General features: G+C 43.9%; 4 protein-coding genes, 1 long non-coding RNA gene and 1 other non-coding gene across 6 annotated transcripts; 3 read left to right on the plus strand and 3 right to left on the minus strand.

Moving 5' to 3' along the window:
• Positions 1 to 202: 202 nt before the first annotated feature.
• Positions 203 to 302, plus strand: mir-219 (mir-219 stem loop). The gene has a single exon (NR_048289.1). It is a non-coding gene; the product is annotated as a mir-219 precursor RNA (primary transcript).
• Positions 303 to 5165: 4863 nt separating this feature from the next.
• Positions 5166 to 6008, minus strand: ND-24L (NADH dehydrogenase (ubiquinone) 24 kDa subunit-like). The gene has a single exon (NM_140708.3). It carries the CDS (start codon positions 5924 to 5926, stop codon positions 5210 to 5212), a length of 717 nt encoding a protein of 238 aa, NP_648965.1. The 5' UTR covers positions 5927 to 6008; the 3' UTR covers positions 5166 to 5209.
• A 2029-nt stretch (positions 6009 to 8037) lies between these two features.
• Positions 8038 to 9690, plus strand: CG13724 (uncharacterized protein; the record flags this gene model as incomplete). The annotated part of the gene is made up of 1 exon (NM_140709.1): positions 8038 to 9690. The coding sequence occupies one exon, from the start codon at positions 8038 to 8040 to the stop codon at positions 9688 to 9690; it is 1653 nt and encodes a 550-aa protein (NP_648966.1).
• A 124-nt stretch (positions 9691 to 9814) lies between these two features.
• On the minus strand, positions 9815 to 10715 carry CG13725 (uncharacterized protein). Its single transcript, NM_140710.2, has one exon. The coding sequence runs from the start codon at positions 10619 to 10621 to the stop codon at positions 10022 to 10024; it is 600 nt and encodes a 199-aa protein (NP_648967.1). The 5' UTR covers positions 10622 to 10715; the 3' UTR covers positions 9815 to 10021.
• Positions 10716 to 12929: 2214 nt separating this feature from the next.
• On the minus strand, positions 12930 to 14366 carry Or74a (Odorant receptor 74a; the record flags this gene model as incomplete). The annotated part of the gene is made up of 4 exons (NM_079399.3): positions 12930 to 12980; positions 13038 to 13220; positions 13275 to 13370; positions 13482 to 14366. The coding sequence occupies 4 exons, from the start codon at positions 14364 to 14366 to the stop codon at positions 12930 to 12932; spliced, it is 1215 nt and encodes a 404-aa protein (NP_524123.1).
• A 4836-nt stretch (positions 14367 to 19202) lies between these two features.
• On the plus strand, positions 19203 to 19696 carry lncRNA:CR44563 (long non-coding RNA:CR44563). Its single transcript, NR_124966.1, has one exon. It is a non-coding gene; the product is annotated as a long non-coding RNA:CR44563 (long non-coding RNA).
• The last annotated feature ends 957 nt before the right edge of the window (positions 19697 to 20653 follow it).

The following is a 20653-nucleotide window of genomic DNA, read 5'->3' on the forward strand; positions in this document are numbered from 1 at the left end:
ACTTGTAATGCAGACGAGCAACGAAAATGGAAAATTGGAGCGCAGCTGACACTGCTCCCATTTACCCCCTTCATTTTCCGCCCCCGCCCATTTCGAGGGAGTGTGTCAGTCGATATCCTGCGAGCAGCTTGGTCAAGTTCCCACAGGCGGGGCCAGGATGAAATAGCTTGCGCCGCGGAGCGAAAATAAATAAATATTTGGTTAATTCGATTTTTAGCTATGATTGTCCAAACGCAATTCTTGTTGATATTCAATATTCAAGGGTTGCGACTGGGCATCGCGGCTCGAAATAAGAATACAACTCGGCAACCAAATCACCACTGAAGTGAACTTTTATTGAAACGAAATTGGTTCAAGTGATATCCTGCAGCAGGAGCTGAAAATTGCATTATACATTTTATTACAATTCTCAAATCTTGTTTGTTATGTAAGAATGTAACGGATGAATTGAATAGAAAATTCAAAGCTTGTTACTCACATTTTTATCATTTTAAGTAACATAAACGGGTGATTTGTCGTTTCATATTTCTGACACATTTTACCAACCGAATGAACATCGTACTGCTGCCTTAAAATTTTGAAGGCTTTTGCCGACATCTGCTTTCTGACGTTTGCAGAATATTAAATTGCATAATTAAATCTAAATGTGAATTCTTGGAAAACCGTGCAGACTTCACCTTTAGCTCATATTCATTTTGGCTGGAAATCAGTTTTAAATAATTACCTTGAATGCGGTCAAGGATATTGAGCATTGCACTAGTTAATTATATAATTTTATTCGAATTTACATCTCGATTACCATCAGTGTCAGTTTTCTAAAAAAAAAAACCATTTAAAAATGTGTTAATAATGTCGTTGCACAATTTCTAAAGGGCTATGATATGAAAACGATTTCAAATATGAAATTTCACAAATGCCAGTGCAGCTAAAAGTTATTCAGGAGATTGACACGTATTAGTCTATTGCCAATTCAATAAATACACAACATTTCTATTACGGAATTTAAAACCAATCGATTAACTAGAAAACACAAATCTGAAATAAATGAATGCCTACTCATTTTGATGTTTTAATTAAATTGCGGAGTGATATAAAGATAAGCTTTAACAACATTTTTTTGGCTGGTATTAGCAACTTTTCTAACCGAGCCACTTGTGAAAAATAAAGTTAAAAGTAATATATTTTATGGAGGGAAACAAGTCAAGAATTTACATCATGAAACTTGCGATATGAAGTGGGGAAGCTGAGCATGGAAAACGTATTTCGTAACAAATATTTGCCAAGCATCTTTTGACAAATTATGACTTGGCTCCTCCTGGCCCTTCGCCACCAACCATGTTTTTTCTCGTCCTGCCACGGCTGCTCCTGCTCTTGTTTCTCGTTTCGGTTGCTCTTTGTTTTTTTTTTTTTTTTTTGCCAGAAAACTATGGCTAAAAGTTGCCATGACAGCGTTGCCACATTATACAACAAGTGCTCGAAATAATAAAGTTAACAGCACTTTAATAGTTACCGCCCGCCACACCCACGCCGCCCACACGGAGGGCGTAGCGAATCAGCGGGCGGGGGTGTGGGAAACGGCAACCGAACGAGGCAACTTCAGCAGCGGCAACATGTTGCCGGGCAACCGGGCATAAATGAGGGGCTTATCCTATCGGGCAGCAAAACTTGAGCAATAAAATTGCTTTTATATGCGAGAGTCTGTGCCGTGGATGAGCGGGGAAAATAGCCTGAAATATTCCTGGCATGCTCAGATATACAACCATTATGGGCGGGACGGCAGATAAATTTTCCACTTTGATTTCTCTGCTTAATAAAAATCAAATTTAAATGCGGCTGACAACGCACCAATAAGTCGTCAATTCATCGCAGTACCATGTGTGGAGGCTACACGGAGAAAAACAACTAAAATCTATAAAAAAAAAAAATGTATGCAAATGTGTATACATATATGTCAATATGATTTAACTTCTTAATCTCAGCCACAAATAGTTATCTTAACTTTAACTCAAAACAACAAATACTGAAATTCTGTATGTTCAAATTAGCCTAGAAATGTTCTAAGTCCTATGATAATTATTAAATAAGTATGATAAGGATAATTATTAAATTTATGAAAACAAATGTGATTACTATGTTCCGTCATATTTTCTATACTTTTTAAACATCGAAAGCCATTGTTTTCTAATCCACAAAAGCTAGACACAAATTTTCGGATGTTTTGGTCCTTGTGTAGGAAATGGGCTTGGTGCTAGTAGTGGAGGCATTTATGGCCAGCTGATGACATGGCTTCCAACGATCCTGATGCTCCTGCTTCTGGAATGTAATAAAGTTTGAAGCTTCCTTCGGTTCCCGACTCTTTGGACTTTATGGCTGGCACATAAAAGGAAATCAAAGCCACCAAGGGGAAGCCATCCGCAGCTGGCCAAGTCAAAGAGTCAGCCATCCCGCCAAATGGCTTTGGCCCGGGAGTCAGAGATCTCTATGGAAACGTGAAGCTGAGGCCGTAGCTGGAGCTGAAGCTGAAGCGCAGCTAATAAGGTCTGCGGGCCTGCAGGGCGTATGCTTAATATTTTGAGCCAGTTGGCGCATATATAAATGCCGTTGCCCAGAGCACCAAAGCGGAAAGTTCTGCATAAATTCAATTAACTAAAAACATGCAAATGAAAACTTTTTTCGAGGGCGACAAAGCCGCGGGGCGAAAGCAGGGAAATGCTAAAATGCAACTCATTCAGATGCACAGAAGTGGCAATTGGAAGTGGCCACCAGGCGCATCCTCTATCCTCTATCCTCCAGTCCCTCCAGACTCTCCGCCCCTCCCCGATGCCTTCTAATTATTTCGCGCTGGCTTTGGAATATCCTTTTTGCTCCGCACTCAGTCAACTATGCGTGTATATCAGCAGTAGGAAATGCAATAATGTAACGAGTAATTGTGCAAAAAAATATGAAAAGCAATAAAGAACGCGCAGTTACGCAAAGCGTAGTGGGTGGTCAAAGGCCATGGAATCTGGAGAGGATAACGGCAAGGACACCACTGCCAGCAGTTATGAGTGCGGTAAGCGGTCCGGGGCAACAAAAGTTGTCAACGACAGCAACGGAACGGCACGGCAACGGCAACAGCAACCAAAGCCCCAACCCCTGGGCGCTGGAGCGGATCGAGCAGATGGAGCGCATTGGGGGGCGCAGGAGGGCACATGGTGGTGCAGGGGGGGTCGTGGACGTGCAACGTGGCCGCACAAAGTTCGAGCGCAGCTCACGCGCCCCAGCCACGTGATTCCGCTCCTCGGGCTCCTGTTGCTACAGGACTCGCCTCGTGCCCCGGCCCAAAAAGGATATTAATTTCCCAAAGGTGCCGTTTTTGCTGGCGAAAATCACGCAAAATGCGACCCGGCTTTCACGAGTGGGGGGTGGCAGTGGGAGTGTCGGGGGACAACTTAACGGAAGGCTGGATGAGTGGAGCCTTTGTCGAACAGAACATTACACACCCTAGGCTGCAATTAGAAATACAAAGTAGTCCATTCAATGCTACACAGATCGTACACAAAATATTAAGTAGGTATGATTGTAATTCATTTAGGAAAGGTCTCGCCCCGATTACGTGACATAAAAATAGTAATTAAAACGCAAGTCAAATCGAATTTCCACTTTTAAACTGGCTTGAAATGTTTTTTCGATTGATTCCGAGACTTTTTGGAAAATTTTACTTAAAATAATACAACATCAAGTGTTGAATTATCTCAAGCCCGTAAATGCATCATATTAGTTGAAGTACTTACCAATAAATTGATTAAAATGAATGTAAACATATTATGTAAGTGTGACCTGAATTCAATAAATGCGTTACATAATTTATTTTATGTTAACACAATATTCCATATTAAATATTTGCTTCGGGATAAATTTCTTTACGTATAAATAGCTTTAAGGCTCAACTTTGTAAATTAAATTTCTTATGAATAAAATAATTGCATATATTGAAACACAGTAAAGTAATAGCATTGTTAATTTCAAACAAATTCGATTAAAGTTTTTGATTTCACACAGCAAAAACAATCGATGTAACCCACAAAACAATGGCAAAAATCCTGCGAAAGTCATGGGACCCCATGAGATGATTATATCACCGACGCGAAATAAAATTAAAACGCACGCACACAAATTAAAAACTTTCAATAGCAACAATTTTCATTTAAAAATTCAACACCATGCGCAGGGACAGGCGGTGTGGGGATTGGGGAATGGTGGCGGGGGCTTAGGGAAATGTGCTGGGGAAAATGGGAAAAATGTGGGTGAGCTAGCCTGGCATTCCGGCTAGCAACCGCTTGTTGATGGCCATTGAAGTGGGGCGACAAACAGATTTATGAAAACTGAAAAATATCCATTGTAATTTGACTGCGCGAGTGCCAAAGGACCTGCTCCTCCAGCGATGGTAAGCTGCTGCGGAGCTGGCAACAATTAAAACTATTTTGGCCAAAACAATATCGGGTTGTTGCCATCGCCGCCAGCTTTCACAGTTGCCAGTTGTTTGCTGCTCGTTGCGCGGGTTGTTCGCTGTTGGCAACATTTTATTAGAATGCAGGCCGGGTCCGGGTCAAACCGCAAGGGGGGTCGGTGTCAAGGAGCGCTGGCCACCGGGAGTGGCAAGTGGGAGTGGCCAGCGGGTGTTGGGCGAGGGGTTAGGGGCGAAGACGAAAGGACAAGACCGAAGCTGATTGCTTGCTGCAATGGCTGACAGGACATGGGGCTTGACTATGCCCTATAACAGCACGGTTATTCGCATAAAAGGAAGTCTCTTGCTTCAAAAAAATCCGATTAAATACCTTTAGATCAAGTACACAAATAAATAAATAATAAAAAATACTATACTGATAATGTGATTTCAACCAATGACTATTAAAGTGGGAAAGGGCATGTGACTTCGTTGCCAACTCCATCTACCATACCCCATATCTTGTGTTGTTCCGTTGTTTTGTCATTGCTGCTGTCTGTTTATTGTGCCAGCGCTGCAAAACTCGAAAGCATGTCCTTTGGCCAAGGATAAAGTGCAGCGGCAGCGAAAGGAGGCGACTGCGAGCGCAGGACGCGAGAATGCGACTGGGCAGGAGCTTAGCAAAACAACAGCTGCTGGCCCGCGACCCCCGACCCCAGATGCCTGGGCGAATTGCATTCCCGAAGGCAGGCGGAATTTATTGCTTTAAGACTTAATCAATGGCTACTGACACTTCTTGGTCTTCGGATCTGGTAGTTTCTGCATCATGAAGCCGGGCGGCGGTGGCTGGATCTTTAGGGTGGTAAGTCCACCCTTGGGCTCACTGGCAAACCTACCGTTGCGCGGACCAGCGGGCGGCAACTTGTCATTGCGCAGATCCGCCAGGATGTTGGCCAGACTCTTCTCGTCCAGGTCCTCGTACATGTCATCGTTGACCGCCAGAACGGGGGCATTCACACAGGCGCCCATGCAGTAATCCTCCTTGAGCGTGAACTGCATGTCCGGCGTGGTCTGACCGTGCTCCAGATTGAGCGTTTTCTTGCACGCCTCAAAGATTTCGTCGCCCCCACGCAATTTGCAGGGCGTCGAGGTGCACACACTGACCACATATTTCCCGCGCGGCTTCATGAAGAACATGGTGTAGAACTGCGCCGCCTCGAAGGCCTCCATTGGATCTATCTTGATGGTCTCGGCCACGGCCTGAACGGCACTGATCGAAAGCCATCCCTGCTGCCGCTGGGCAATATCCAGTAGTGGCAGGAGTGCTCCCTTCCACTCCGCCTGCGGATACCAGGCGAGCAGGGCCTTCACCCTCCGCTGGTTATCCTTGGAGAACTCGAACTTCAGTGCTTTGCGTATTTCAGTGGCATTCACCGGTGCTCCCAAACGGAGAACGGGTGCCAGGTGGATGCGGCGGATGGGCTGAAGCAAGCGCAGCATAGCGGTATAAATATATGTATATGTACGTACTTAACCCTGTGTATATGAGATTCGCCTAACGTTGAATATTGAAATTCCTATCGCATTGACATCCATCTCTCGGAATACATAAAGCACATATATTATCAAAGCCGCCATCGAGTGGGAATATTCGCAATATATCGAGTATCAAATAAATAATATCGATGTCAATTGAATGCTTGCATAATGAAAACAAATATGTTTAATGTCGCACAACATCGAATTAATTATATTTAAATGGTAAACGAGAAATGGAAAACAAATAAGTGTATAATTTAAGAGATAAATAATACAAATATATTAAACCTAATTCCTATTACGAATAGTAAATTTAATAATACAGACATTTATATCAGAAGAATTTAAACGATAAATGGTTCACAGTGGAAAGTCAAAAAAGAGTACGTTTCATAGCTTCGAGAAAAGATTTGCTTAAATGAATGCTTTAAGCTATTGCTTTCAGCCCACAAATTCAGCTCATAATATCCTTCTCACTTTTTTATGCAATATTTCTCTATTTAACTACGCTGCAAATCAGTGTGTTGTGGCCAAATTGCAATCAAATTGAGTTGGCCAGCTGCTCGTCATGACAACGTGGAGGTGGTGAATCCGCAAAGCGAGGTCACAGCATGCCAATCAAGTCTCTCTGCCGCAAATTGTTCAAATTGCATGCCGCTCTTAATTGTCAATATCAGAGCTGCAGGTCAAATTCACCAGGTTCAGGGGTTGCGTCAAACTCCACGGGTTCAACTCCATTTCCCCGAGCATTTCACACTTCACTTACGAACAATAGTAATGATACCAGAACTCGGTTATCAACACCTGTCCCCCGGCTCATTTATGGCGTTTTTATTACGCTTTATTAATGTGCATCTGTGTGGGCCCAAAAGATTAGATCGTAAAACGCAGACATTATGCTCGCACAGTATCCGATCAAAATCCATAATAAACAATTAGGATAATGGCTATTCAAAGTGGCATCGACTGCAGATAGCATAACGCTAATGTTGCAGGCACATGTAATGGGAAACATCAAAGAACTGGAGCACATGTTGCCCCAAAAAGGCAGCCGAATTATTGTGGCAATCCCCTGTCAACACTCATGAAAATGAGCAATTTTTATAGCCTTATAGAGGGTATTGTAACAGCTGCTGTAAAATATACCTATTTAATCAGCACTGGAGTCCTTATAATATATTAAACGCCATAATTGTTATAAAAAGTGATAAACATTTAAGCAATTCTATATCAAATACATAGAGGGAAATCACTAAATTTATTTGATTAAAGTTTTAAAATAAAGTTTTTAGCTGCTAGTTTGTAAACCGATTACTATTTGCGACTCCCAAAGTCGAAGAGTGTTTTTAAGGGGTCTTTGACCCACAAGAGTACCTATAAATCTGCATGTGAGTGTGCATGTTGGCCCAGCAAAAGTTTGGCAGTCCCAAAAAGCGGCAACAAAATGGGAACTGCAATTGGCCACCAAGTACTTTCCAAAGTCTTTTGCATGGCAGTTCACATAATTCGTGTTGTGATAGTCTCGGCCTCGTTTTTCCCCGGTTTTCGGTTTTCGGTTCTTGGTGGGCAGCAGTTTTCGGTTTTTGTGCCCAAAACATAATTAAGTGCTTTGCAAGTTGTTTCGGCTGTTTGGGGGGCATTTGTCATAACGTGGATGGGGGAGAAAAGTCCGGAAAGCCCAGAGTAGCAGAGCCCGTTGATAATGTACTAAGTAGTAATAAATTTTACTTTTATGCGAGAACCACAAGCAAAGAAACTCTGGGGAGAAGCGAAAACAAACCAGAACAGAAACCAGAATTCAGAAATCAAGAGTCGGCGAAAAGTGAAATGGGCCCTGTTCCCCTTTTGACCCCGTCGACAACAGCTCAACAAGTTGGCCAAGTTAGCGAGTTGGAAACTCCCGACCATCCGAGCTGCCGACTTTCCGAGCTGATGAAGTGGCAGTGGCCATGAGCCGGACTTCAGTTGTAGTTGGCCAGCGTTGGAGTGGAAGCTGAAATTAAATCAAACATCAAACTCAATAGCAAAGCCAAGAAGGGAAAAGGACTTCTTCGCCGGCAAAATGAATCGAAATGGGGCAGGGACGAAGTGCCAAAAGTGTTAGCAACTTTGCCATATTTCTGTTGATTTTGTTCGCACAAAACTGTGGCCAGGCACGCAGCCACGGGCGTGATGGATTAGCAAAGTTGGAGTTTAGCGGCCGGGCTACCCCTGTTTTTAATTTTGCAAAAATATACCAAACTTTGTGTGCGCAACTGCTGCCGGCCACGCCTCGCCGGGAGGTCAAAGGGCGTGAACTGGTGCGGGGGAAGCCCATATTCCATGTTTTCGATCAACTGCAGCAGGACTTCGAGGCGAAATGGCGGCGCACAACTACAGTGAAGCCATTTAGCATTCTCCAGCACTTGGATTGGGAGCAGGAGCAGGAGGCTCACCGACTTAAAACCCACTCAAACGCTAGTTTTGATATCCTGGAAGAATTGTACAAGGATCAAAAGGCTTATGAACGAAAGACCACCACCACAAAGCCCTTTCATGTGCTGCAAAAACTTGAAAAGGACCTGATCAAGGCGGATAAACACACCACCACAGTTAAACCTTTTCATATTCTGGGAACCCTAGTGGAGGATTTAATAAAAAAGGATCTGAATGATGGGTATCTGACTGAGAAGCCGATAAAATCTACGGAACCCCTAGCTGAGCACAAAGCCGAGTTAAAACCGCAATCCCGGGCAAAGGAAAGTCAAAAGAGGAAACGGAAACGCATTCGCCGCCGAAGAAAACGAATTCGCCGCCGCCGAAAACGGACTCGCCGACGTCGACGAAAGAGGAGGAAGAAGAAGCGAAATAAGAAGAAGAAGAAGAAGTACAAGGGCGAAAAGAAGAAGAAGAAGAAGGGCAATCGGAAGCGGAAGCGGAAGAAGCAGCAAAAGCCGGAAGACCACGATCAGCACTCGATTTTCCAGCCCGGTCAAGTGATCTTCGCCAATCCCACTAAGCAACCGTACTATCACCACCATCCGCACGATTATCCATATCCTCCGGTTAACCAGATGCAGGTTCAGACTATACCCACAGCATTATTGTCCGCCTTGACTACCAAGAAACCACATACGGTGACCACCACCCATCGTCCCTTCAGCAAGATCAAGTATCTCCTGAGACACAACAGCATTTTCAAGAAGAAGAAAAAGGAGTACCTCAGCCACGTCGGCCAGGTGCTGTATCCGTTTGTAAAGTTCGTGGCCTTCTTCACAGTCCTCAATCCCTTTACCTTGGGCGTTTTCCTTTTCACCCTGATCTCCCCCGCCGTCTTTGGATTCTTTGGCTTTGTAGCTCTCAGTGTGCTGGTCAAGCCCTTCCTGCATCTGGTGTTTGGGGTCAAGCGAAATGTGAACGCCTTCGATCGCAAGAGGTGGCTGGCCCAAAAACAGGAGGAGAAGCTTAAGCTGGCCCTGCGTCCGGTGACCATTCACAAGCACTTTTACCAGCAGGGTCCGGTCCGCTCTGCTCCGCCGGTGAAGCTTCGTCCAGTGGGTCACTGGCGCAGAGAAGGAGATAGTCCTGAGACACAGATGCCTCGACCATTTCAGCACACACAACCAATGCAAGCTGCACCACCCAGGGGCCCACCACCCATGAGTCGTTATAATCCTTTGCTACCTGAACAGCACAAGGCTCTTCGCTATGATCATTCGGACCAGCCTGGAATCTTCCTGCGATAGCAACACGGATTTATGTTCGAACTGTATATAAATCTTTCGATGTATAGTAGAAATCTTAGGGGAAACTAATTTAAATATAATATAAGAAGTAAAATTGAATAGTAGTAAATGGTAAGCGACTTCTAATTTTTACGAAAGATTTATATTTGTAATTGATTTAGCGGTAAATACACCTAAAAGTCGAAATGCTTACAATAAATATGATCTTAAAAGCTTATAATGATCCGAACAACCTCCAGAAAAGTAATAGGGGAAAAGGACCTTCCACTCTGCCAACTTTATAACCTCACATGCGTATGGCGCATTCAAATTAACACGTTTGTGAAGTTAATTAGTCGCTGTAGATCATCTTGTAGACGTCCAGCTCTCGCAACTGTGCCAATTTATCGCCGTAACCCAAGCGGAGGAGTTCCTTCTCCTGCGGATCATCCACAGAAAGGACTTCGTGGAGTGGAACACAAAGTTGCAGATCCGTGCGCTCAAAGAGCCTTCGAGCTCTCCAGCGAAACTGTTCCACTGCCTCGCCGCAGTCCTTGCGACTTTGCAGGAAGTCATCAATGTGTGAGTGGTGGTGGATCAGCCGGTCTACGGACGCCAACAGGTTCATCACAAGAAAACGACAGTACCGCTTACGAACGTAAGAGATGGGCATGTCCATATTGCCCTCCTGATTCTTTTCAGCTTCTTCTCTAGTCCAGCACCACAGTGCGAGAAACAGGATAATAGCCACCTTTAATCCACCGATGTACATCAAAACGGTCAGCGGAATATTCTCCTCCTCAACCGTTTCAAACCAACAGAAGAGATCTAATATCCCGTAGTCCATGATACTCAACACAATAAGGCAGAGCACGGCGATGTTGCCCACCGCCAGATGATGCAACCGAATCAGCCGAAGAACTCTGCTCCAGCTTAAAGGAATCTTAGCCATTTGGATTGAATGGAAGGAAGTGTTCAGCCGACTACAAACTTTATAATTTTGAAACCCTAAACGAAAAATAGACAATACTTTTACCTCGAGCAAACTAGAACTAGAATGATCCTAAAAATGTAAATGAAAGTAAAAGGCTTTCTTAGTTATTTGAATTTAATTGAAAAATAATATTATTACTATTTTTCAATGAATTTGAACCAAGGGTCGTATATATAGTAGTATACATTTGTTTAGCCAACTACTCTGTAACTGGTTTCCTTATAATATAAATGTTACCCAACAAATTTCTTCAACTTCGTGCCAGATTGTACAAATAACTGTTGGAATTTGTATCAACTATTGAATATATTTTAATGCAATTTTACCAGTAAGCTGGCTAATAATCGTGTCATAAATACACTTAGCTTTGTTATGGATTTTTATAATTTTACTTTGCAGCGATGAACCAATTATTAGTTGACCATTCAAATTATATCGCAAGTTTGTTCATTCTCAGCACTTATCCAATTGGCATTGGACTCCTGTTTTTTATCTTGTTGCTCTGGCCGACGGTATTGGTATTGGCATTGGCATTGGCACTTTCTTCACACAATACTCAGAGCCAATATCAATTGCGCCTTTGCAATTTGCCAACATTTTGCAGGCCATCATAATGGAATCGCCTTGGGAACGTCATTTTGTTTGGCTCAAAACAAGTCGTTCGTCGGTGGAACTGCACTCCATTGTGAAGACGCTGGAGAAGATTGGAAATATGTATTGGAGGGAGTTGGAGGGATGAAGAGTCAGGGCTTGTGGAGGGTGAAAAGAACCCGCATTCGAATGCAGATAGAAAACAATATTAGAATAGCCAATCAAACTCTTGTAGTAGTAGCCCACAGTATCAGAGCGGGATTTCAATATTTCCTCACAGTGCAACACTCGGAGTACTCGGAGTGCCAGGCAGCAAATAGAACAAGTAATAATAAATAAAATTGTAGCCAATTCATAAGGATTTTGCATTTTGTCGCTTCAATCAGGCAATTGATGGTCTGCGGGAGGAAGGGACGCAGTGGGGCAGCTGTTTTCCATAGAGTGGTGGGTGCTTCAGGACCACAGGACCTGCGAACGACTGGCAACAACATTCGTTCATATTTGCCAAGTGCCGATTGAGGCTGCCTCTGCATTCTGCTGATCTCCTTCAACAACGAACCACCCCCTCGACCCACCTTGCAACACCACCATTTCCATGCCACCCCTTCCATTGGCAGCACAATGTGCGTATAAATAACGGATTTCCTGTTATAAAATATTTGTAACGACATTTTCCCGATTTATGTATCCACACATATCCACACAGACGGATTATGCATTCTGGCATCAGTGCTCAAGATACTAGCATTTCTTCTTTGAAAAATGTTTTGAAGTTTGTAGCGTAGGATGTGGAAAAATCTATAGATACTGTATCTACTTAATTTGAATAAAATTAATTTATTTTTAAATCATAATATAGTACATAGTGGATAAGGATTAACTTTAACCATTACATTACATTTGCGTAAAATATTTTTACTGTATCAAATTGCCTTTCACTAAGACTTCGATTAAGACTGTGTTTTATCCTACCAAGCGTGCGACTTATGTACACAAGTATGTTTATTAAAGATTCTTGGAATCTATTTATTTGTCAAAGGCTCGCAATTACATCTACTTGTTTGAACATCGCTGTATTCCCTGGAATATGTTGCATTGTGCCATTGCCAGTGGATGAGTGGATGTAGTCCGCCTTCCAATCCTCGGAGATTCCTATATATATATATAGTACCACGATATCTCCGGCCGCCGCTCTCCCCTGCCAATTGCTGCCACTCCGTCATGGCTGACAGTTATGGCTATATGGATATCGATATGGATATGTGCCGGGTAACGTCTTCGGATTGCAGCTGTCAACGCAGCAGCAAATTTCGCCCGTTCCAAATGTGCTGCTCGCTGCTTAGGAGTCGAGAGTGGAGAACCACTGGATTGATGATGCTCCGACTGGCACATGCAGTTGCAGTTGCATTTGCAGTGGTTGCTGCTGCTGCAGTGGGGGGTGCATAAATCACAGTCATGCACGTGTTAATATCCTTGAATGCGCTCGAAAGCTCCATTGTTGTCAGCGAATATCCAGCATACAAAGGTAAGAGGGAGTGGCTGTGGATAGGAAGTTATGCATCCTGTTTTTGGGGGCGGACAAATGGCCACGGGTCAGGCCACAAATGATTCCAGGTATCGCATACCTTCCAAATGATTGGCAACGCAATTATTCCAGCAATCCGAGTCAGCTATCTCATCGCATCGAATTTAGGAACGTGAAGTAGGAAAAGGCGCCCTGAATGATCTGTGAAATTGTTGAATCAGTAGTTAATCAATCGAAATGAAGTTAAGAGCTACTCACTTTCAGCACAGCAGTGAGACTAACTCGAAAATAATTAAGGCCAGTGATGAAGAAGGGTCTCGAGTTCAGTTGGATGGCCAGGGTCACCAGTTTCATCAACTTGACATTCTCGCCAACGTTGTCCGACTGATGAATCACCTGCTCCCAGTCAGCGGTGTAGTACATCATACCCAGTTCATCTGTCTGCAAGTGAATATTAAAAAATTTGATAGCGAAGAGTGCAGTAGAAACACCCACTGTTTTAAGCAGAATTGAGCCGAGCATTCCTAGTGCCAGTAACTCCATAAACTTTGCCAGGAACCACACAATGTAGGCCACATTTCCCCAGGGATTCTGTAAAAAACGTAATTATTCTTAGTTGCATCATTTTTCCCTTTTGAAATCTAGTGGTAAACGTATTTCATAGGAATTAGTAGTTGTACACATTTAGATAGAATTACCAACCGTAAATGCCTTGAAGAACAGAGCACATAGCAGTCCGGCGCTAAAAGCGAACATGACGAATATTCTGAGGGTGAACTCCTTCTCCACACGCTGGCCAAAATCCCTCAGAGCTGCGTTCCTTCGCAGGATGTGGGTCAAATTTAACCGGTAAGCGATGGCCACGTTTAAGGAGCTACTCTTCTTCAGCAGCATCTGTGCTGAGCGACGGAGATCCTGGCCAAGCTGGATATATCGAGCATTTAAATGCATCATCAGCTCGCCCATGACATTTAGCTCGCCAAACAACATGCTGGTGATGATGAAGCCCACCCAGAAGTTGAGCACCAGGAGCGGAATAAAGAAGTGCAACTGGGTGTTGTCGAAAGGGTACACCTGCTTGTAAAGCATTTCTCGACGATGGTAGATGACATTCGTCACCGGAACCAGAAAGAAATTTAACAAGGCCAGCAGATAGACGGTCGAATTGACCCGAGTGGCCAGCATTTGCCTTTGAATGCTGGCAAACAAGTGGGGTTCCATCTCCTCGCTGACGTAGATTTCCGCATAGAAGCGCTGCAACAGGGCCCGGAAGCGATCCTTGTGCCAGGCCAACTGGAAGCAGCGTATCTGCATCTCGACCAGGATCAGATACGTGGGCAAGCCCGTCAGCATGTTGTCCATGTCCTGCCGATTGGCTATCAGGTAATGAAAGTCCACTTCGTTGTGCTCGCAGAAGACCAGGAATCCGAGAAAAATCATCAACCTGTCCAGGAAAACGGTCCAGCGCCCCGACTCCGCCTCCAGGGGCCAGGCGACGTGATTCAGGACACGGTACAAGGACACCGGCCACGGCATCGGAGCCAATTCTCCGCCGGGGAGACGGGGTCTGTAGCGATGGAACGACATGACTGGTTGGTCGTCTCACTGGATGGACGCCCATTTATATTCTAATTTTAATTGCCGCCGGCCTGATGAAATATTAAATTCATGGCCCAATCATAAATTATTCAGATTCATTTGCGTTTGTCAAAATAAACCCGAAATCGAAACCAAACCAAAATCCGTCAGAAAACCAACCCCATTGCTGATTTGCTTTTGAATTCCAATCAACTGGCAAAGCTCGTAGTTAATTGACACGTGATTATTGAAGCTTTTGGTATGGGTTCCACTTTAAAGTCACCCCTTCATTTGATTAAATCAACACTTATAACATTTTAAAGCTGTTTTAATTTACTTAATTTTACCATAAGTTCAAATACAATCATTTCTTACTATTAAGTATCATTCATAATTTAATTGATTTCAATTACCGATTTAAACAAGCAGTTAATTAAGGGCAATAGCTAATAGTCTCAAGGGTGGTTTCGACTTTAAACTCCAATCATTCCGAAAATCCACTCGCATCATTGCACATTCGTCTCGGCGGACAGCCGCAAACAATCATTTTTATGATTATGCCAAAATAACACTGACATAATTCCAATAAAACCCAAAATTGCCCTGGCACACTGACTGACAGCTCGGCCTTTGTGCCCCGTTCACCTGGAAGAAGGCAGGATTCAAGGCTCCAGGACCTTCGCTTTCCCTCCTCAGGACTGCCTTCAAGTATGCACCTGGGAGCAGCTGCTCATGTGTGAGTATGCCCCGGATCCTGGCCAAATCAAAGGACGACCGAAAAGGCGTCGGAGCAGAGCAAATTCAATTCACTACTGTTGATTCTCCGCCCGTTGTTGTTCTTCTTGTTTGATAAAAGGATGAAGGGCTGAGGAAAGGCCAAACAACAGGGAAAAAAACCCAAATAATATTAATATGCAAATTGAGTTTTTTAGTTGAGTGATCTAAGCGGATAACCGAGGGCCAAGTCAAGGCGAACGCCAGTCTCGAGGGACCGACACAGGATGCGGATGCGCACTAGGATGAGACGAGGATGAGGATGAGGACAAGGTTGCGGAGTCTCTCTTTGGGGCATTTTGTTTTTTGCTTTATTGATTGCCGGCGGGACGGCACACGTACTATATATGTATGTATATCTGGAGCACCAGTCGGTTTAAATGCGAGTATCGAATCAATTGAAATCATATTTTATTAAACGTTTACGGGACCATTTCCCACAACCGCCGCAGGAGCACGGAACTGGGAAAATATTTACAAGAAGTCACAGTCTGTGACCCACACCACACCATCGAAGAACAGGCCGCCGGCAGCGCCGAACGATTCAAATATAAACACATAAAAAACATTATACGTACTGGTAGGTACACATAAATCCGTATCCGTATACGGATCCGTATCCGTATCTGCAGCTGTGTGGCCGTCGGCAAACTACGGGTTATGGAATTCTGCTGATTCGCTCGCTTTTTGCGTGAAAACAAATTCCAAAAGAAATTGAAAACATCCAGACGCAGATTGAAAGCAAACGAATGGCGATGGACGATGGCAAACAGAAAGACCTGCAAAAAGGCACGAATCTCGGAAAGCTGCAGCACCAGCAGTCTGAAACACGCCGCCCGAGGGATTGGCCAAATGTCACGCAACTTTTTGCCATATCTCCCGTTTCCCAACTCCAGTCCACCAAATGGCGTTCGAACGGAAAGACAAACCGAACACCCAGCCCCTTGCAGCAATTGATTTATAATTACGACCACCAGCAAGGACGACCGGAAGTGGGCCAACAAAAGCCGTTTTGGCGGACTTGCTCAATTAGCCAGGTCAGACATGAAATCGAAACCGAAACCGAAACCAAAATTGAAGCCCAGCGGTTCCGAATGACTTGCCCACTGGGAATTGCACTTAGAAAATTATTTAAGGTAGGTAAAACTTAAGATACGTAAAGCGTACTATAAATTAAATATTTTTGGTTTTTGGTTATGAAAATTTTATAAGTGATTATCTAGGCTTAAGGCTAAAACAATTATTTAATTTCAAATGTATATTTTTCTTGAAAAAATCATATCAGTGAAGAGCAATGAGAAACCCGAGGTTTTTTAAATAAGTTGAAATTTTCTTTTCTCCTTTACATAACCCCCGTAGTGCGTAATTTCCGCCGGGGAATTTTCCTTTTCCTTTAAAGTGGGCAGAGCCTTCATTTGTTTCAACGGCCCGTTCACCTGTGGCATACGCGGCGTATGAGTGACCAGATATCCAGCTTTCCAGGAATTATTCGTTCGTTCGTCCCTGTTACTATATGAAATATATGCAAATTGGATTATATTCATATGAAAGGGCAGCCTAAGGCTCAGTGGTCCTGGGCACGTGTGACGCCCCAGCATCAGGATCACCCTGATAAAAAACACAGGATGAAAAACAAAATATGTTGATGTTCTGGTGAGTGGGAGTGTCCATTGTCTAGACATAATTGGGAACCAACTCCGAGATCTGGTCAGTGTCACAAAGGAAAGGTATTTACTTTCCGAAAACTCATCGAAATACTCCAGCTTGTGCTGAAGTCATTAAATTTAATGAAAATGGTCCTCATTTCCAAAGGGGCAACAAGAAAATGCGAGAAATTCTCAGATAATTCTCAGTTTAAATTTAAGCTTCGGAAAATAAGTTTCATTAAAAGCCTTACAAAAAATTGCAAGAAAATTATTGAATCTGCCGTAGAAGGTTTATAATCAGGCTTAACTGACTTATAAAAATCATTAATTTTACATTTCCTGCCTGAAAAGTCGAATGGAACAAAAGATTTAAAAATGAGCTTCCATTTTTTCAATGAAATATTTTATATTCATACCAAGTTTGCTGACTTCCGCTGTCGACCCATTCTTAAAAAAAAGGGTCTTTAAACAGAATTTGTTCACTGTTGCCCCGTTTGCGCCTTGATATCTTTTAAATTCCTATCAAGTATACGCACTGATTTCCGATTTAGAACATGACTCGCAGACCATTAAAGAAACATAAGCAAAGTCACTTGAAGTATGGAAACCGTAAACACAGCCAGCACAAAAAGGGGCAAGTAAAGTGGCATATATGCAGACAGACAACCGCACTCCTCACAAAAGCCTCTGAATAATTAAAATGTCTATGGCAACGCACATCCTCGCATTTAAGGAGAGCCACATCCATGATGATCCGATTGAACTCCGGATGGAGGATAGCAGGGCAGGAAAGCTGCAAATCGAACACGCAGGTTTACATGCGCCTAATCCCATTGTCAGCCGGATGGCCCGAGGCTGAGTGACTCGGAGTCGGAATCGCCTGGCACCCCTTTTCCGCTTGCACCTTGAAGGTCCTTCCACCGAAAGGCCTCAAGCATGTCCGTTATTTTGTTTACAAGAAAACATAAATCTCAGCTCCTGCGGCCGGAGTATGTGGAGTATGTCTGTGTGCGGTCGAAAGGATTCGCTGCCGTGTGAAATGGAACATATCATCACATCCCCGGACCCACACAAATATGTGTGGGTGTTGGCGGGGTTACGCTTTAGGTTGCTCTCCTCGCTCTCCATCTCCTCCGGCTGCCCACAAACAAAAAAAAAAAAAAAAACATAAAACGACCAAGGATGAGCGCCTTGGGTTGGGGATTGGTGTTTGGGCTTGGGGTTTGGGTTCGGGTGAGTGGCAAAAGCTTTGGTTTGCACGCGTCAACTGTAAAATCCTTTTGACATGCAGCCGGCTACTCTTTGGTCCGAAACTGGCCATAAAAAATGGGCTTTAGAAGCTGGGAATCCAATTATAAAGAATTTTAAACTATGTAGCGTGAACAGGACACTTAAAGTGGGCAAAAAGGGAAACTGAGCAAAAGCCAGGTTATTAGCGGATGTAGTAGTAGTGTGTGCTGCAGTGTGAGCTTGTGGGAGATGTGTGTGTGTGCAAGTTATTAAAAGGAAGCCAGTTCTGACAGGTCACAATCAGTCAAGGGCTCACCCAGCTGAGCTCCTGCGTCCCACTATATAAAAATTGACGTGAAATTTATACGCCATTCTCGCTTTCGGGTTTTCGGGTTGCCAGTTGAAGAAAAAATATAGCAACAATCCATAAAGTAAATGTAGCATTTAAACAAACAAACCGGGCGACATCAGAGTTAGATCGTCCAGGAGGAGGTCCTGGGCGTATGGGAGGGGGAATGACAATCCGGGCCAGGAGCTGTGACAAAACACTGGAAGCCAAAACTGACAGTGACAACTGGCTGGAATGGAATGACGGGGAGCACAAGGAGCAGCGCTGATGATGCTGCTCCTGCCCCCCATTCGACACCCCCATCCATTGGCGTACCCATCCGAGTGGTAGGAAAAAATTGACATAAGCGGATATGTTACCCAGCGCCTTTCCGGAGCGTGTTGGGGCGTGGGAGTCGGAGTGGAAGTGGGCGTGGCACTGGCCCATATAGGCGGATGATGCAGGAGCAGCGAGCTGCGAGCAGAGCAGATAAATTAATGCGATTTTTCATGTTGCATGCTTGAGTTTGATTTATGCAATTATATGTCTCTATATGGGCGGTGGAGCATGTGTACGAAACTGCCTGAGTGTGGGTGACAGACAACTTTTGTCAAATACGTCTAAAAGCAGTAATTTTTTATATTTGATATAAGGCGGAAATGCTAAGAACATTTCCGGTTCGTTACCTACGCGCGATGGCAGCTTAGTGGACTTAGTTGCCCTATTGGGGATACGCTTCAATATTCGAAGTGATGTGGACATGGTATCACGTTGCAAGTAGCCTGAAATATTGTAGAGATATAAAATGAATTATTACAAATGTATTGACATATTTTACGATTTTATTCCTGGTTGAAATTATATACAATACAAAAGTATTAAAACTACAATTAAATAATAAATTTTCATTTCACTTGTAGAAAAAACAGTCGAGATTATTCTTTATAATAATAATCATTTCAGGGATATGGTACTGCCATCAAGATTTTCCTTTCCGCAGAGCATCTGCCTCGGGAAGTGCAGTCAAGAATCGTGTGGGGCATGCAGTCAGCCGGCTGGGGCATGTTAATTTGTCATGATGCCACTTGCTTACTAGTTCTGCTTGTGGTCCACTCATCCGGCGACCAGCCAGGAACACTCGTGCTGCATACGGAAATTACACAACAAATGGACTTTGGACTTTGGACACGGGACTGGAGCTGGCTGAGGCTGATGTTCGTTTTTCTGGAATCAGGAGAACAACCTGAAATCTGGCCAAATCCGATTAAATGCAAATGGCCCCGCAACCCCGACGCACGTAGTCACACATCCATAGCGCAGATTAGTTGCGTAAGTTATCAGTGGGAAGTGAAAGGAGTGCGATGCGGCAGGTGGCTCTGGTGGCACCAGATTTTAGTGGTTGCACTGCAGCAATCGTCAGTCAGGCAAACACTGCAGCAATTCCCGGTGGCCAGGAGACGGTTATACGACTAATTAATATTTCAATGGCCGATCCGGTTGCATGTCTTTGCGAGACTTTAAGCCATTGCCAGTTGAAGTTGGAAAACTGCTGCTCCTGCTGCCCGCCCAATAGCAAAATGGTAAAATAGCTGAATAGCTGAGCATGGAAACTCATTTCGGCCATTAATGGCCGATGGTTTGCGGAGTAACAAGGCGGAGAGTTGGCAGTCGTTGGTAGTCGTCGTGAGTCGTCGTCGTTTCAAAGGAAATGACAGCCATTTCCATTTTTAGCTACGCTTGGGAAAGCCAGCAACTGGCGAGGACCAGGTCCTCCTTTAAACTGGAACTACACAAATTGCTTGCTTAAAATATGCGCTAAAAAATTCCCAGCCAACATCCTCGCCGTCGCATCCCCAATATTTGAACATTGTCGCAAGGCATCAGCATCAGCATCGGGATTTTATGTAGCGCATATTCCTGCTCCACATCCCCGTTTGGCAAAAGGAAAATAAAAGAGCCACTTCCGTTTTATTTGCGCAAAATTAAATAAACCGAAATATGGCTGACCATATTGGCGCATAATGGGCAAAAATATTTTTTTCATTAATGCCCCATGCCCCATACCCCAGCGGAGTAGATGGCAAAATAAATAAATAAATAAGCGGAGCCAAAAAGGAAAGCCGAAAAGTAAAAGCTCCGACTGCGACCAGCTTATTGTGTGTCAATATTTGGTTGACCAGGCCAACGAATCCAGTTTGGTGGCTAAGTGAGTGCCTGGCCAGCGGGCGGAGGTGGAATAATAAAATCATTTTAATAGTTTCGCTGCCTGCAGTTTTACCGGGCTTTATGCAGCTCAATGAAATTAAAATGAACTGTCA

Source organism: Drosophila melanogaster, chromosome 3L (assembly GCF_000001215.4).
Source record: "Drosophila melanogaster chromosome 3L".
NCBI lineage: Eukaryota > Metazoa > Arthropoda > Insecta > Diptera > Drosophilidae > Drosophila > Drosophila melanogaster.

Bases quoted from the DNA above. Each gene is read 5' to 3' on its own strand.
- CG13725 (NM_140710.2), bottom strand. From the start codon at position 10,621: ATGGCTAAGATTCCTTTAAGCTGGAGCAGAGTTCTTCGGCTGATTCGG.
- ND-24L (NM_140708.3), bottom strand. From the start codon at position 5,926: ATGCTGCGCTTGCTTCAGCCCATCCGCCGCATCCACCTGGCACCCGTT.